At 44.8% G+C, this 16,252-nt stretch overlaps 1 protein-coding gene across 2 annotated transcripts in view; it reads left to right on the plus strand.

Annotated features, from left to right (window-relative positions):
• The window catches only part of SOBP (sine oculis binding protein homolog), a 112,731-nt gene that overhangs the window by 87,568 nt on the left and 8,911 nt on the right, over positions 1–16,252 (plus strand). For both annotated transcript variants that reach the window (XM_054630652.2, XM_054630651.2), the window contains one exon: positions 10,666–12,620. In XM_054630652.2, the coding sequence (XP_054486627.1) occupies positions 10,666–12,618 (1,953 nt within the window). In that variant the 3' untranslated portion in view covers positions 12,619–12,620. The remainder of the gene's footprint in view (positions 1–10,665; positions 12,621–16,252) is intronic.

Genomic DNA, 16,252 nt, shown 5'->3' on the forward strand with positions numbered 1-16,252 from the left:
TCAGGTGAAGTGGTATTGGCCCCCAGCAATGCCTTAGGCTAAAAGCATCATATGTTGGCAAAAAACATTAACCTGCCCCTCAAACCTCCTCATTATTACATTTATAGTTCTGTCAACTAATCTATGAGCAACTGGAGTAGTGACAGGGGGTTTTATTGTTATTTTTACAGTCTCTTGAATATAAAAAAGAAAATATACTGGGAAAAAATACATATAAGATATTACTAGATATAAATTCTAGCCAGATGGGTAATTTTCCACCTCACAATGTCTGCCATATTATCAGAATAAAGTTTTGATCAGAAAACAAGATGAGTGAACATGTTTATTCAGACACTGAATAAAAAAGTGAATTAATTAGAGAAGTAAATCTTCATCTGGCTTCTGAAGTCATGTGCAGACTTGGTTGCATGAGGTTCCTAAGGGTGCAGATTTCTCATTTGGAAAGATTTTGGTCAATCATTGAGATACTGATTGAGCCTAGTAAAGTGCCCCTTTCATTTTTACCCTTAAGCTTTTTTTTTTTTGCTTAACAGCATCTTTATTTCTCAAAAGAATTTGATAGAAGAATTGGCAGTGTCAGTTGCTTCCTTTCTTTTCCCAGTTGCTGGGTTGGATGCAGGGAATGCTGCAGTGCCTAGTGCATACAGGCTCTCTTTCTCACTGCACTTGTTGGCAGATGCTCTGCAGAAGAAACCTTCTGTGGCTGACGTTTAGTCCAGTTCTCCAAAGGAGAAAGGAGTGAGGGGTTCCTGGCATGACAGAAGTGCTGGCCCTGTTGTCAGCCTGGGCACTGGTGAGACTCTGCAGCTTGGCCATTCCAAGGATGGAGAAGCTGCTCTGCTGCCTCCTGTAGCTGAACGTGTGGGAATGTAGATTATACAAGAAGTTCTCCAAGGTCAGGGAGGTGAATGTCCTCCTGAGCAAAGAACTGCATTTCCACTCTCTGAGGAAGAGGAAAGAGGGTATTTCCTAGTGCAACCTTCCCCTGCTGCCCCAAAGAGACAACAGGGCCTGAGCACTCTGAGGAAGTATTTCTAAGCCCCAGAAATGTTTTTCCAGATGCTAGCTCTGATTTCTTTCTTATGACTTCCTGAATATTCAAAGCCAACATTTCTTGTCCTGCTCTCAAGGTGTTTGCAATGCTTTTCCACTGCTGATACCTTGCACAGCTTTAGTGACAGCAGTTTGATGAAGTTCATTTGTATCATCTTTAGGAAGAAGTGAAGCTCCTGCTGGGGCACTAACAGCTTAAGGATGATAAAGCAAAACCTCCTGTTGTGGAAGGGGACAGGCTGTAGCTCACCAAGACTCCCAGCTTCACCTACTCAATGCAGTTCTTGTTTCTGGCTGCTGAGTTGTTTCCCAACATCATCTCAGGAGCAGGGGAGTTTGGGAATGCGCATCATGAGAAGCGTTTGCCTGGAAATCAAGTGTTGAACATCAAGGAGACCAATGCCTACATAATCCAAATTAAACTTCTTGACTGACCAGCAGATGTTTGCACCACTGCTCTGCCAAGCTGGCTTCTCGTGGTGCCACCCAAGAACTAAGGGCCATGAGGAGCATGGTGGAGACACTCAGTTGATTCCACAGATCCCTCAAATTATGCTCACAAGGAAGATGGCTACTGACACAGTTGCATGGTCTCCTGTCAGACTAGATTAAGTCTGTAAGAGGAACTGTTTCTTGGCCTTTCTGTGTGATGAGGTTTGATGAGAGTTCATGATCTGAGTGTAGGACTTGATGGCTTGAACTGTGGTTTGCTCTGCCCCACAGACTATTGCATGCTCAAAGGCCAATGCACTTGGTGTGGGATGAGGTTTCCAAGGCATGGGAAACCCACGGCATGTCCTTTTGGAAAGGACATTCAGACTGAGGTGTTCTTTAGATGTTTCTGAAATGTGTGAGACAGACTGTCTGACCTATTGAGGGCATTTAACCTACAGCTCTCTCTCCTGTTCTTACCCTCCATTTATCTTATGCATCACATTCATTTTATTTAGGACTTCTGTCACTGCTGCAGTGATGGACTTAGCCAGTACTGAAACAGCCATACAGACATGCCCTTTCATCTGCTCTTGTATAGCACCCCTGTAAAAACCTTATATTAAAGATTTTAGATTTAAATGCTGCTATTGTCCCATTCTGTGTTATTTTATTCAGGAACATTTCTGGGGAGAAGAACTTCCCTCTTGGCAAGCCCCACCTCACAGTACATTCATTTTCCCTAAAGTTTCACCCATCATATTTTGGGCTTCACCAGTGGTTTTAGATCCAAAGTTCCTTCTGTGGTTTCAAAGCCTCAGATTGAAGGTGAAAACACAGAGCTCAGCTGTTTATATACAAAATCAAATGTGTAGCCACTCTGATGAAATAAGACCCAACCTGGATTTCCATCGGGCATTAGCATAACTCACATTCATTCTTCTTAACTGGGAACATTAAAAAGCCCCCCAACACAAAGGAACCCAAGGGCTTTGAAAAGCCCTATGTTTTAAATACCATAGATGACAACTGCAATGATTCAAAAGATGGAATCAATTTATCATTAGCCATTAATTACCAAATAACTCTATTTTCTCCTTATGCTTCATGTAGCTTAGACTTTTGCATAATTAGGATGAAAAATGGAGACAGAGTGAGTCTTGCATTTAAATGACATAAAATCAGTATTCACTCAGAAAACTGGTAAAGATTTTTGAAAGGACAAGATGTTCAGGAGGGTAACATCAGGGAAAGAAAAAACAATCAGGCAGGCAAGCTTTGGTATCTTTTTAACAGAGAGAAACTTGTCACAGGACAGTTTTAAGTTGTAGGCAACTGCAGTGTTCTGTTTTGTCAACTGTTTTTACACAAAGCTCCAAACATTGTAAAAATCTGTTTTCCTTCACACCTAGCGTCGCTATGAGCTATATTGTAACCACATTCACAGTGTGTTAGAGCCTGCCTCGGGGTTCCTTCGCAGCAGGTTTCAGCTGGAATGATTCTTTTTGTTTTTTATAATAATCACTCCATTCAAATGGAACAATCAGTATAAAAAAATTATCACACGCCATCTTGGATAGAAAAATCTTGCCACAATAAACATGCTGAATGTTTTACAATAAGACATCAAAAATGGTGATCGAGGCTGGATAACTGCTTAGAGGCGCACTTAGGATTATGCCTGTTACAGTATTGTTTGACATTTGGTAGTGAAAGAGCATCAATTCCCAGTCATGACAGCTGGGACTTAGTCATAGTTGTCTTCCAAGTAGACATGGTGAACTGCCCTCCCCCTTCAGGGACAGTCTGATGCCTGCTGGGGACCCCCAGACAAAGCCCCCAGCCCCATAGGCCAGCACACAGTGGCTGCAGTGCTGGAGAGGCAGACCCTGCACACCCTGCCCAGCCCTGGCTGTGCCCCAGGCTTCCTGGTCCATGTCAGGAGGAAGCCTGAGCGTGGGTGTTTTGGAGGAGGATCAAGTAGAGAAATGTGGGACACGCTGGTGAGCGACAGCAGCTCCTGGCAAGGCTGCACCCACTCTATCTCTTGGCGCTGGGTGCTGGCAGCTGAATACCTTTTGTGATAACTCAATTAGCTGTGAAAAAAAGCACAACAGCATTAGGATATTGTGCTGATTATTGCTTACCTCTCCAAGGAGTTTGTCATTTTCCATCATCTCTGGGTGGAACACATTATCCCCCTCTTCCTCACTCTGACCCTATTCTTTTGAGCATGGTTGTGTCCTTCTGCAGATCTTCACCTGCCCACCTTCTCAACTGGCATGGCAGTGTGCCTACCTTGCTCTTCTTCATATTTGTCTTTTTTCTGAGCCAGGAAATGCTAAAAGGGAAGTTTAATTCCTTGGAACAATTTTTGTGTCAAACAAATCGGTGTGTGTGCTAAGAACTCAGAGCCTGATGGGGGCTTTGGCTCCTGAGGGGCTGTTCTGAAGCAGGTTATCCTCAGAAGGTGAGCAGAAGAGGAGGTGAAGATTGATACAGACCCAAACTGATGTTTACAGAAAGTCTCCGTCTAACCCAGAGCTCTACTGGGGCCAGAGCTTCTCTGTGCTCACAAGTGTTGGGTACATTAACACTTGAGGTACAGCTCTTGCCCTGAAGTTTTTCTGTTCTTAATCAGGCAACAGACTGCAGAAACAGGGCCATTTGCAGGATTAGCATTGCAGGTGGGATCTATGAGGGGATTACCTTTTAGGTGACCTGCTCTGAAGAGAAGCCTTGTTGATGGATAAATGGAGAAAAGAAGGGAGGCTGCAGATAGCCACATTGCCCAATAAGCTTGGGGAGCTGTCGAGGACAGCAGAGAGAGGTTTCACGCTCCTTTAGAGTCAGTTGGGTACATAGTCCAGCAGGACACACAGATCTAGGTTTCTTTCCTTTTGATTGACGGAATTTTCCCCTGGTGTTCTGCTGGGAGTGCCCACAGCCTTGCAAGGGGGCCTGGGTCTCAAGGTGCCTTGGTGTCCATGCTGCAGCGGCTGCTGGGTGCTCTGCAAAGGGTGTGACTGAGTTGTGTGCTAGAACACACTACTTGTGACTCATTTGGCTGTGTGCTAGAAACCTCTGTATGTGTGTTTCTAGCCACTTCCTAATTTTTAGATTTTTGCTGTGTCCAGTGTTTGGCAGACTTCAAAAATCTTGAGCCCTTGCAGAAAAACATATGGCTGGTATGTCAGGTTCTCATTGGGCTGCAAGGCAGGAGGGGAGAGGCATTGTGTCCTCACCTTGTGGCTTTTGGGATGGGGTGGGAGCCTCTGGCTCCATGCCTCACACTTCCTGGCTGGGTGGCAGTACTAGAAACTTCAGGCATCTTCCCAGACCTTTCCAGGACCAGTCTGGGCTAAAAGGAAAGGCAACCAGGGCCAGAACAGGATATAGGAAATGTGCAGTGGTGTTCGTGAAGTCAGAACATATGCCTGAATGTATATAAAGAGACAGCACTTGGATACTACAGTGAGAAAAGGAAATAGGAACTACTCAGCAAAGTAGAATACATGGATTTTATGCCAAGAAGTGAGTCTTTGATAATCTTCAGCATCTGTTCAGCATCTTTGATAAAAGTCTGGTCCTCAGATGTGATTCAGCCCTCACTTGTGCAAGGCATACCCCAGTGGCATTGTCCTGAGCAAGGAGAAGAGCTTTGTCAGTCACCCTCTGGTTCTGGAGAAGTGGAAAATGGCACGTCTTTGCCCTAGTGACCACTTTCTGTCCTCTTGCCAAGCTTTACCATGGAGTTGTCCAAAGCATTGTGTAAGAGGCACAGGGTATCTTTCATCACATCAGGGTTTTTCCATTGCTACTTGTTCCTGGTTCCTCTAGGCTGATGTAAATACCTCTGCACACAGGTTTTCCCAAGTGTATTTCTTAATGAAGTAGTGTCTGATACCAGATTATTCTTCAAAAGTTAGTGGTGGACTGCACCCATGTGTGAACTTTGTGCCTGCATTTGACAGCCAATTGATTTAAGTATTAATTACCTGGTTCTTGAAGTCCAGGCCCTTTTGGGCACAGCAGGATCCTGTGTTGTGCCTGCAAGGCAGCCTCGTAGCCATGTCTGGACTCCACTTTGGGTGTTTCTATCAAAATAAAGATATGGATGCCAACAGGAATGGCTTTATTCCCGCTCTTTGTATCAGAGACATCTGAGCGTTACGGGATCCCTCAGTGCTGGCTTCCTCAGTGTTCCCATTTCGGGCACGAGCTGTGTTTCTGCTGATGCAGTGTCTTCTGAGTTGTCTCCTGGTGTAGGTTGCTGTGTGTTTCACAGGAAAGCAGATAAATGATACCAAGTCACTGAGCTTATAAGTAGCATGCTGGCAACCCGCCACCAAAATATAAATACATTAAATGTACTGAAGGAATGTTCATTCTGTTGTTTAGCCTTGGATATGCCCCAGTTAGGTAAATTTAATCTTCTTGAGGGCTGTTGCGCTGCAGCTGAATGAGATAGGCTGTTATCTTAATACTGATCTTTCTGTCATTCAGGATTCATGTTCTGGCATTCATGGTGTGAAGTGTGCTTCTCCCAGAGTGGTCCTAGAAATGTTTTCCAAGAGAGATGAAGGTGCATAGGAGATCTGTTAGCACCTTGAAAGTTTTCACCCTTTATCTTGGAAATGTTCATGCTCATTGTCAGTGACACCACTAGTGGTCCAACCTCCTGTTGATAAAAATGTGCAAAATGGTGGCTGTGCCTATGTTTGTTAGGAAACGTCTGTAACTCAGTCTAACAGCATTTATTTTCTTCCTGGGTATTTCTCCTGCAGCTCCTTCCAAAATCCCTGTCTGTGTCTCTGCTGCTGTTGAGATTGGGAACAAAGCTCTTGATGACTCCAGGGTGAGCAGGGGCCAGGGTTAAGCAACAGGCCCAAAGCCGATGGATTGCATTAAAGAGGAGCCTCTTCATTGTTTTCCACTGGTGCTGGGTCAGGCCCTCCAAATGTGATCCTACAGCATGAATGCTTGTGACTAATGCCACTGAAACCTAGGGAGCTGTTCCCATGTGTGAGCACTCCCAATCCAATGGGCAGTGTCAATAAGCACTCTGCAACAGTTTAGCTCTTCTCTTGGTTGTACAACAAAAAGAAGGAATAAGGCAGGAAAAGGGAAGGAAAGGGAATACATGAACAGAGAAATTCTGAGCTGGTTGTGAAGAACAGTGATGTTCCATATAGAATGCAAGTACTTAAAAAGATAAGACATCAGCTGTGTGCTCTACAGATAAGAAAATGTTATTTTATTGAATGGAGAGATATATATGTTTTACCTATCACATCTGAACCAATCAGTGTAGGCTTTTAGAAGAAATCTGTAATTACTCTGAGCACATCATTAGTTAGATGTAAAATGAATGATATTGCTGCATTTTATCACCTTTACTGATATAGCCATTTGTATCATAAATTCATTGACCTCATCTTAAATGATCAATTCTGTAAGACAGACTTGATTCATTAATTCTTAAGTGATATTTTTTTTTCTCCTTTACTAATTTCCTCATTGTTGTGGAGACAGTTTTTCTGCCTTATAGTATGGTATTGTGAGGTGTCATATTACCTGCATATTACCTGCATATGAGTCCCACATTTTTATACCTTTTATCTTAACTAAGCAGCACAGACTGATTGCTTATGTAAGTAAAAAGAATGAGAGAAAAAACAAAAGAAAATTATGAAATATATGAATGTAGAAGATGGACATTTTACACTGTTGTAAAATTTACACATTTTACATTGTAAAATGTTGTAGCTTCAACACTTTGAGATATTGCATTAAATCAATGAGATAATTATTGAACATTTGGTCTATGCGGGGTATTCAGAGGAATAGATTTGCTGCCTTTAATTTCTCTGGCTTTAAATAATTTTATCTAGTGATAAAATATACAGAAGGGTATGTGATCAATATGTGAGTGAGGCAGAGTTTCTTGTTCCTCACCGAATTATTGAAAATTGGAGAAATCAGTAGAGAATTTGTAAGCAGGATTTCTAAATATTTTACCAAGGAAGAGAAAATATTTGTTTAGCCAGGAGAGACACAGGAGCCCACTGGAGATAAACAAATCAATACAGCAATAATACAGTAGAGTGTTTCAGTGAATTTTGCAAATGCTAACAAATAAAATTAAATTATTAGAAAAGATGTCACGATTTTTTGTGGAGCTGTATTTCTCTTTCAGTCCCTTTAATTAAGGTCACGGATGGGGCTCTTCCTAGAAAGATAAGGAGACTGGGTTTACTCTCTCCTATTTCTCAGGCACTTCTTTGGCAGGGGGTTACAAGGTGGTTTACTTCCTTGTCCCAAAGGAAGGGCAAGCCTTCACTGCAGATGCACCTGAAGTCCTGCTCCATCCCTTTCTGCAGACACCTCTGAGGCCACTCTCCTCCTTGTCTTTCCACTGCAAACAGATGGTGATGGGCCAGGGTGGGCTCCATCCTGCCCCAGCCTCCCTCAGGAGCTGTCTGGGAGCTCCTGGTATCTCTTTGTACATCTCCTGGAGTACATGTGGAGTCTCTCTGCATCTTTGCCAGCCTTTGGGGCAAGAGCATACTCTGCAAGCAGCAGGAAGAGTGTGGTGGAGTACATCCTGATTCCATGCATGCAAAATAGATAGCATTTTATGGCTACAGCAGTGAGCTCTCACTCAGAAATAACTTTAAGGTAGATTCAGCAGTTCTACTGAGTTAAATGTATCTTATTACCTCATAGTGTAGACTCACAAATTCCCCTTTTGTCTGCTTTAAAAACAGTGGCAAGCCAGAAAATTTCAGGAGGTTGATTACAGGATGGTTCCATCATGTGTGCTGCCTTGCCAGGTGGGTGGCAAACCCACAGCCATGCCAAATATGCAGGATGGTTTGGTACCACTGCAGTGTGCTTGCACTATTTGCAGCACAAGCTCCAGGGCTGTCTGTGATGGCCACTGAGCCTTCCTGTGGAGGGCTGATACCTGATAAAATCCAGGAGCTATTGGAAGTGGCATTGTCCCCTCTGGCCTGCTTGCTGCACTCCTGCTTTCCCATCTGCCCCACGCCTGCACCATGGCAGTGCAGGCATTTATCCCAGCAGTTCTATGCATTTCACAGCCTTTTTGCCCACACATTTTAGGGTGTCAGCATCACTGTATGTTCAATGCAGGGCTGGACTTGTTTGCACCAGGAAATTTCCTTTTTTGCCATGGGGCACCATGCTGGAAATACAGCCATACTGATGCCACATGTGCCAAGCAGCACCAGCAGCCCCTCTGCTTTATCTCACAGGGCACAGTGTCTGCACACCCAAGCTAAAAATCTGGGTCCTGCATTCACAAGCTTCAGGGCTGACTTAGGGGTTGCTGCTTCTCAACTGATTATTTAGCTTGATTTAAATGTTGGGATAAAAGAGAGGAGGGAGTGTATGCCTGTGTGTGTGAATGGAGAGGGGAGCAAGAGGGAAAGAAACAGTGACCTGGCAGGATAGCCAAAAGGTGGAGGAGTTAAATGGGCTAATAGCCATAGCCTATAGTGTGTGTGTGTGTGTGTGTGTGTGTGTGTGTGTGTATGTGTGTGTGTGTCTATATACATTAAAGATATATTACTGAAAACTCAAGAATGTCGCCACTGTTTATATTAAAGGAAAGCTGAGAGTTAAATGAGATGGGTAATCAGATGCCCAGCATATGTTGTTTTGAATTGTTTATATGGCCAATAGTTATTAAAATTAATTATCCTTTTAATGCAGTCTTTTCACAATCATAGTCTTCTTTGGGGTTTTTAGTGTATTTTTTTCCTCTGTACAAAAGATAGAGTCATTTCAAAACAAGCTAATGTGGGCTATTTGGAAAAGGCAGAGCAAACAATACCAGGATATATTATGACATGGTCATAGGCTCAACATGCTGATAGAAAGCACCAAAAATCTCTGTCAGTGGAGTATTTTGAGAACAAATGTAAATGACAAAATTGGGGGGGGGTTTGTGTGTGTAAAATTCTGTCAAAAAAGTGAGGCACTGAAAAATCTGACATCTGTTTATCTGTTTATAGCTATGGCAAGATTACCCATATTAATTCTTGTTTAAAATGCCATATGAAGGAAAGGCATTTGTGCAAACAAGAGTCATATTTGAATTGTAGATCATGTCTTCACCATCTGTGAGAGCTGTTGGTGTTGCAAAATTAATGTGTTAATGAAATCACAATAATTTCTCTGAAGTAATGGATTCTGAAGCCTAGAATGACTATTTTTTGAACTTTGGTGTCTAGTGGTTTACAACTGGGAAAACCTTTCACAGCTTAATTAGTTCTGCAGCCTTATTTTAAAAAAAAATTGGCTGTGCCTTTACCACACCAATAGCAACACAAAAAAAGGATTAAATGGAAAGCAGAGAAACAAAACAAAATTGAGCCTGCAATGCAAACTTTTTGCCGTACTATTTGAGAAGTTGCTAAACAGGTCCTTGCTTGCCAAAAAGTTTTACTCAAAGTGACTTGTACACAAGAGTGGGCAAACAGCTCAGAAAATAATTCCAGCTTGCTGAAACATCACAAATTGGGACTATTTGAACCTTACGCAAATATCCCAACTTTTTCCAAGTTTCTCCTTGGAACAAAGGGCAAAGAATCAGTGATGCTTTTTGCTTTGTGATGCCGTTTTGAAATACCACACTCTTTCCAACCTATTATTTGATACCCTTGGTAGAATACTAAATGTTACTGTGTGCTGCAGTTCAGCAGAGAATGGTTTGTGTTCATTTCCAGCAATTCTCTGAGTCCTTTCCCAGTTCTCACACTCCTTGTGTAGCATGGCATCTCAGATGGCACAGGCGTGCTTAGATTGCCACCAAGGAGTGATCACAGCCATACTCGTATGGACTTTGCATGCTTACATATGCGTGTTATAACGGTTTGTGCCAGCTGAGGATTCTTTTCTGTGCTTTGGGTTTAAGACATATAAAGCATCGTATAAGGTAGAACTGAGATCATGGGAGCCAGAAAAGGGAGTGGCATTCAATTCATTAATATGTTGGGGGGAAAAAAAGGTGCAGTTTTCACAAATATGACTTCGTTTTTTCCTGTTAGAAAAATAATGTGTTTAGCAACTGAAAAATTACTTTTAAAATAACACTATGAAGAGAAGATTGCTTTTCTTACCTGATTTGATTTTATTACTGTGTTGTAGGTATGTGACTGGTGTAAGCACATAAGACACACAAAAGAGTATCTGGATTTTGGGGACGGGGAAAGAAGGCTTCAGTTCTGCAGTGCAAAATGTCTCAATCAGTACAAAATGGACATTTTCTACAAAGAGACACAGGCCAATCTTCCAGCTGGACTGTGCAGTACATTACATCCTCCAGTCGAAAATAAAGCAGAAGGCACTGGGGTGCAGCTGCTGACTCCAGATTCTTGGAATATACCGCTAGCAGATGCTCGGAGAAAAGCCCCATCCCCAGCGTCTGCAGCTGGCCAAATTCAAGGCCCTGGACCATCAGCGTCTACCACTGCCTCTCCGTCTGACACTGCCAACTGCTCTGTCACTAAAATCCCCACGCCAGTTCCCAAACCTATTCCCATCAGTGAGAATCCAAATATTCCACCAGTTTCTGTCCAGCCACCTGCTAGCATTGTGCCTCCAATTGGTGTCCCTCCTCGCAGTCCTCCCATGGTGATGACAAACCGTGGGCCAGTTCCTCTGCCCATATTCATGGAACAGCAAATTATGCAGCAAATCCGTCCACCGTTTATTCGTGGGCCACCTCACCATGCCTCAAATCCTAACAGCCCTCTGTCAAATCCAATGATTCCTGGAATTGGTCCCCCACCAGGTGGTCCCAGAAATATGGGTCCCACCTCTAGCCCCATGCACAGGCCAATGCTTTCCCCCCACATCCATCCCCCCACAACACCTACCATGCCTGGGAATCCTCCTGGCTTGTTGCCACCTCCCCCTCCCGGAGCTCCTTTGCCCAGTCTTCCTTTCCCCCCTGTCAGCATGATGCCAAATGGTCCTATGCCTATGCCACAGATGATGAACTTTGGATTGCCATCCCTCGCCCCACTGGTGCCACCCCCAACTCTACTAGTGCCATATCCTGTCATTGTCCCTTTGCCCGTTCCCATCCCCATTCCCATCCCCATCCCTCACATCAACGACTCCAAACCCCCCAATGGCTTCTCCAGCAATGGCGAAAGCTTCATTCCGAGTACCTCCAGCGAGACGCCTGGGGCAAAGCCAACCAATAGCTCTTCATCCCCTCGAGAGTCAAAGCAAGGATCATCCAAATCCTCTGACTCATCACCGAGCTGCTCAGGCCAGTCCCTTAATCAAGCTAAAGTGCTTCAGGAGCACAGTAAAAATGAAGTTGTTGATTTGACTGTCAGACCTAGTAGTCCAGCGAACAGTAAATTTGGTTTCCCCAGTGTGCTACAGGGTCCACAGGACGGTGTGATAGACCTAACAGTGGGCCACCGGTCTAGGCTGCACAATGTCATCCACAGGGCTCTGCACGCCCAGGTGAAAGTTGAACGTGAACCTAACAGTGTTGTAAATTTGGCTTTTGGTAGCTCGGACAAAAGGAACTGCAATGACTGCAGGGACAACTGCAGCCCGGTTGACTCAAAAACGTTACCATGCAGTGACGGAGCTCACTGCTGTCCCGTCTCCTTGGCCTCTGGCACGCCAGGACTGGAAGCTGGCGCAGCGGTGTGCAACGTCATTGTGAATGGCACAAAGAGCACAGAGGGTTCCAAGAACCCGGAGCCGCCCCAGGAGCCGAAAAAGCCCCAGTCCCCGGAGGAGCTGGCGGTGAGCGAGCTGGAGTCTGTGAAGGAGAACAACTGCGCCTCGAACTGCCACCTCGAGGGAGAGGCTGGCAAGAAGGCTGGGGAGGAGCCCCTGGCTGGGGGAGACAAACAGGACCCGAACCTTAACAATCCAGCAGACGAGGACCATGCGTATGCTTTGAGGATGCTGCCCAAGACAGGCTGCGTGATCCAGCCTGTGCCAAAACCAGCAGAAAAGACTGCTATTGCGCCGTGCATTATCTCAACGCCAATGCTCAGCACAGGGCCAGAGGATCTGGAGCCACCATTGAAAAGGAGGTGTCTCCGAATTCGAAATCAGAATAAGTAAAGGTTTGTGTAATCACTACTGCCTTCTGTGTGAATAGAATTCAGTATTTTCAGGTGTGAGGGCAAACTCATGTGGATGTGGCCTTCATGAAAGAGAAAGATACAAATTCCAATTTATGAGCACTTTCAGAAAACTACTGGTATTTGTGTTGTAGTATTGTTTTTTTGTGTTGTATTGCATCTGTACTTGTCAGTACTCCATTCATCAGCAGCCTCATTACACTTTTGCTCACAGAACATATCATGATGGTTCTGGCTGTGAAGTTATTGTGCTGTGTATGTCAAAATCAGTGGTTTTCTGCCTAGAATATGGTACAGGTCTGGGCCATTAATCTGCTTACTTATTCCAGCTGAGTTACACAGCAGCTCAAGCCTTCACAATGACTGAAATTGCCCTGCAGCGTAGCACAGAGCCAGATGACCCAGCAGCTTCCTGCTAGCTCAGATCCAATGGACTTAGCAAATGGTCACCTCCAACCATCTCACTTTGGTCTGCCTCCACACTGCACCCTGGCTTTCCACTGAGCTGTTCTCGAGAGACTGAACTCCTCTCCATGGGCTTTCCTTTCTCATGTATTGGTGCTTAGGGACTGCCTGCTGTTTGGGACCTGCCCACTATAGCTTATTGCAGCAAAACCTCTGTCCTGGGGCTTTACTGCCCTTCCTGAGGTATCTGTCTTTGGTGCAAGTCTCCCACCTTAAAAAAGCAGCTGAGATTTGCCCCAGCCCGGTGCTTGGTGTATGTTTGTGGCTCCTGGTAGGGCTGCAAAGCAAGGCAGAGATATGGGTAACTCCACCATGGCTTGCCCAAGGACAGTGCTCCAGATGCAGAAACCTCTCATCCTTCATTTCCAATTTCCAGCCTACTGAATCCCTCTGATAGCATAGCACCTTTGTAAAACTCTTTGTTTAGTATGTGTCTGATGCATCAAACCTGTGAGCGAGAAACTGTCTAACGAATCTGCCCTGTCTGACCATCCAAGAATGGCTCTGGCAGTCACTCTTGTAACACCTGAGCTGGGACAAAGCCCCTCCACAGCTACACACCCCACACTCACACAATCAGACCAGGTTTCCTCACTGTCTCGACCCCAGGTTTTCCACATCAGAGTTCTGAGATATCCCAATCATTAAAATAATTTCATCATGGTGCAATAAATAAATAACAAAACAACAGCTCGAGCTGATGCCTTTGAGTAGGGATGCAGAACAAAGGAACCCTGGGCTTTTTTGCCTTGTATACCCTCACAATCTAAGCACAGGGAAGTCTGGGGGTTGTTGGGGGTGTGCAATCACCCTGTGTCCTTTGTTGTAGAAAGGATCAGTGCCCATTCCCACCCTCTTGCCTGGTGCTCAGGCTTGGGCTCTGGCCCCCCCAGAGCTCAACCTGCAGCTGGCACTGCAGCTGCACACTGCGCTACCTGCACTGAATATATTCCTTAACAAAACTAATGTAATGGAATTTATTTAGATTCACGAGCACGGAGAGCTTCTTTCAGGAAAAGGGGAAATGGTGGGTGTTGCAAGAAATCTGTTCAGCAGTAAAATACTGATGCTTTGCCGGATGTGGCTTGGTGACATGCCAGATTTCATTACAATCCATGGAATATTCTGTAGCCTCCAGTAAATCCCTGTTCCTAGTTGCACAAATAATGGCTGCAGTGGTGTTTGGCACCTACAGCCACAGATAGCAGCAGCAGGCTGTGTAATCTGGGCCATTGCAGTATCTCCCTGCTCCATCAGTGTGGGCTAATTGCACCATCAAAGATATATGTATAGCCAGGACTGCCTTCTCATTTGTTAACACAGCCTTCCCTGTGCTAGTTGCAGGGCTGGAAACATTTCTTCCCTTGATCACCAACAGTATTTATTTACTTTCTTCAGTGAAATACAACCATTATTCTTTGCTCTCAGCATGTGCTGACACACATAAAAGATACACTAATAAGAAGAGAGGACAACTATCACATTCTTGGACTAGTAATCAGCATATACAGGAACTTGAAAGTCAAATTAATATTTAAATCTTTACACACTCCTAGGTCCTATTAGTGGGGATCCCCCTACCCACCCCTGAGGTATGGAATGTATGTCCCTCAGCAGCAATATCTTTATTGCAAACTCCACTGTTACATTTGGAGCTTGAAAGATTCCCTTCATAAATGTATGCATGCTTCTACCTAGGGGTAGTGATTTGATCTAGTGAGAAGGCTGCTATTTGGCTGTGTCCTTTTTATTAAATTTTAGGAGAGCCGTGGTTAACCCTTCCTTTCCCACCTCACTGAAGCTCCTCATAGCTGCTTATTTCAAGACAATGCTCGAACACTTGCACATTTATGTGCTTACTCTGTAGTCAAAGACAGGCTGGTTCTTAGCATCTATTTCTGCTTGCCTGGACTATGCAGGCTGCAGCAATGCTGCCTCTTCAAGGTCCCGGTCCCAAGAAGAGTTTAGTATCATTCAAAGCCAGAGGCTACACCTTCAGAGAGAGTGCTGGCTTCACCAAGTTGTGTATTTTTTCCTGTTGACGTGATTATTCATGACATCACAGATAGTATTTAAGAGAGAAAGTTGGCAAACTGAACAAGCTGCATTAGAAAGACAAGGATTCTTTACCATTCAGTTACTGTCCTCAGCCCTTTGTGTTCTCTAAATGTCAATAGCTGCCACTGTGATTATCCTCAGGAATAGCGATTTTCCCTTTCATCCTGAGTTTTTCATATTTCTTTGCCTCAGTGTAAGGGTTGTCTTACAGGAAAGTTTTCGGGTTGCCAGGCAAGATTGATCTGACCCAATACAGACATCTGTAACAAAGATGCAGCTGAGCTAATTGTCTAAACTCTCTTTAACCTAGAGAAGCAGGCACTCCAAAGAGACAGCTGAGCTCATCCCAGAGTCAACAACTAAGACAGCTCAGATGAATTGTGACCTAGGGGTGCCTATTTCTGCCTGCAATGAGGTAAACTTAGGGTGACTGGCACAGACCTAGATGTCCACATAGATACTGGAAGTTAAGAAGCCCAGCCCAGGTGTCTGCTGTACCCCTGGGGCTTGTGCAGTAGCATAGCACGGCGTGGTGGTGGTTATTAGTCTGTGTCCATCCCCTTGTTCCTCCAGGAAAAGAAAAGAAGTAGCTTCTGTGCAGAAGATATGGGAGACCAGGGTCCTAAAGTGCTCCAAAGGAAAGAGGATACTCCAAATACCCTGCAGAAGTAAACAGCATGGTAACCATCTCATTCCAGTGGGTGCCTCAGTGAAAGGCGGGTGGGTTTTGAGTGCCTCAAGGCACGCACGAGTGATTTGTGCAGCTCTGATGATTGATTTGAGGTGAGGACTCTGTGGTTTCATGAAGAGCCCTTCTTTTGCTATTTCAGCATTGCTGGTCATAGCCAGTCTGGGGGAGCAAAAGGGCTCTGCCTTGGATTTCTGCCCTCCCCTGTGAGGGATTTCTGCCTGTGAGGACTGAGCAGGGCTCAGAGCCTGTCTGTGTCTGTGCAGAGGGGACAACAGGGAGAGGAGAACTTCAGTGTAGCCTCTTGCACCCGCAGCCCTGACCTCTGCCATGCCCATGGGTTAGTTCCTCCTGCCCAGGCCTCGGGGAAGCAGGGAGATAAAACCCTTCTGCAGTCCAGTTG

This window comes from Agelaius phoeniceus, chromosome 3, assembly GCF_051311805.1.
Source record: "Agelaius phoeniceus isolate bAgePho1 chromosome 3, bAgePho1.hap1, whole genome shotgun sequence".
NCBI classification, from domain to species: Eukaryota; Metazoa; Chordata; class Aves; order Passeriformes; family Icteridae; genus Agelaius; species Agelaius phoeniceus.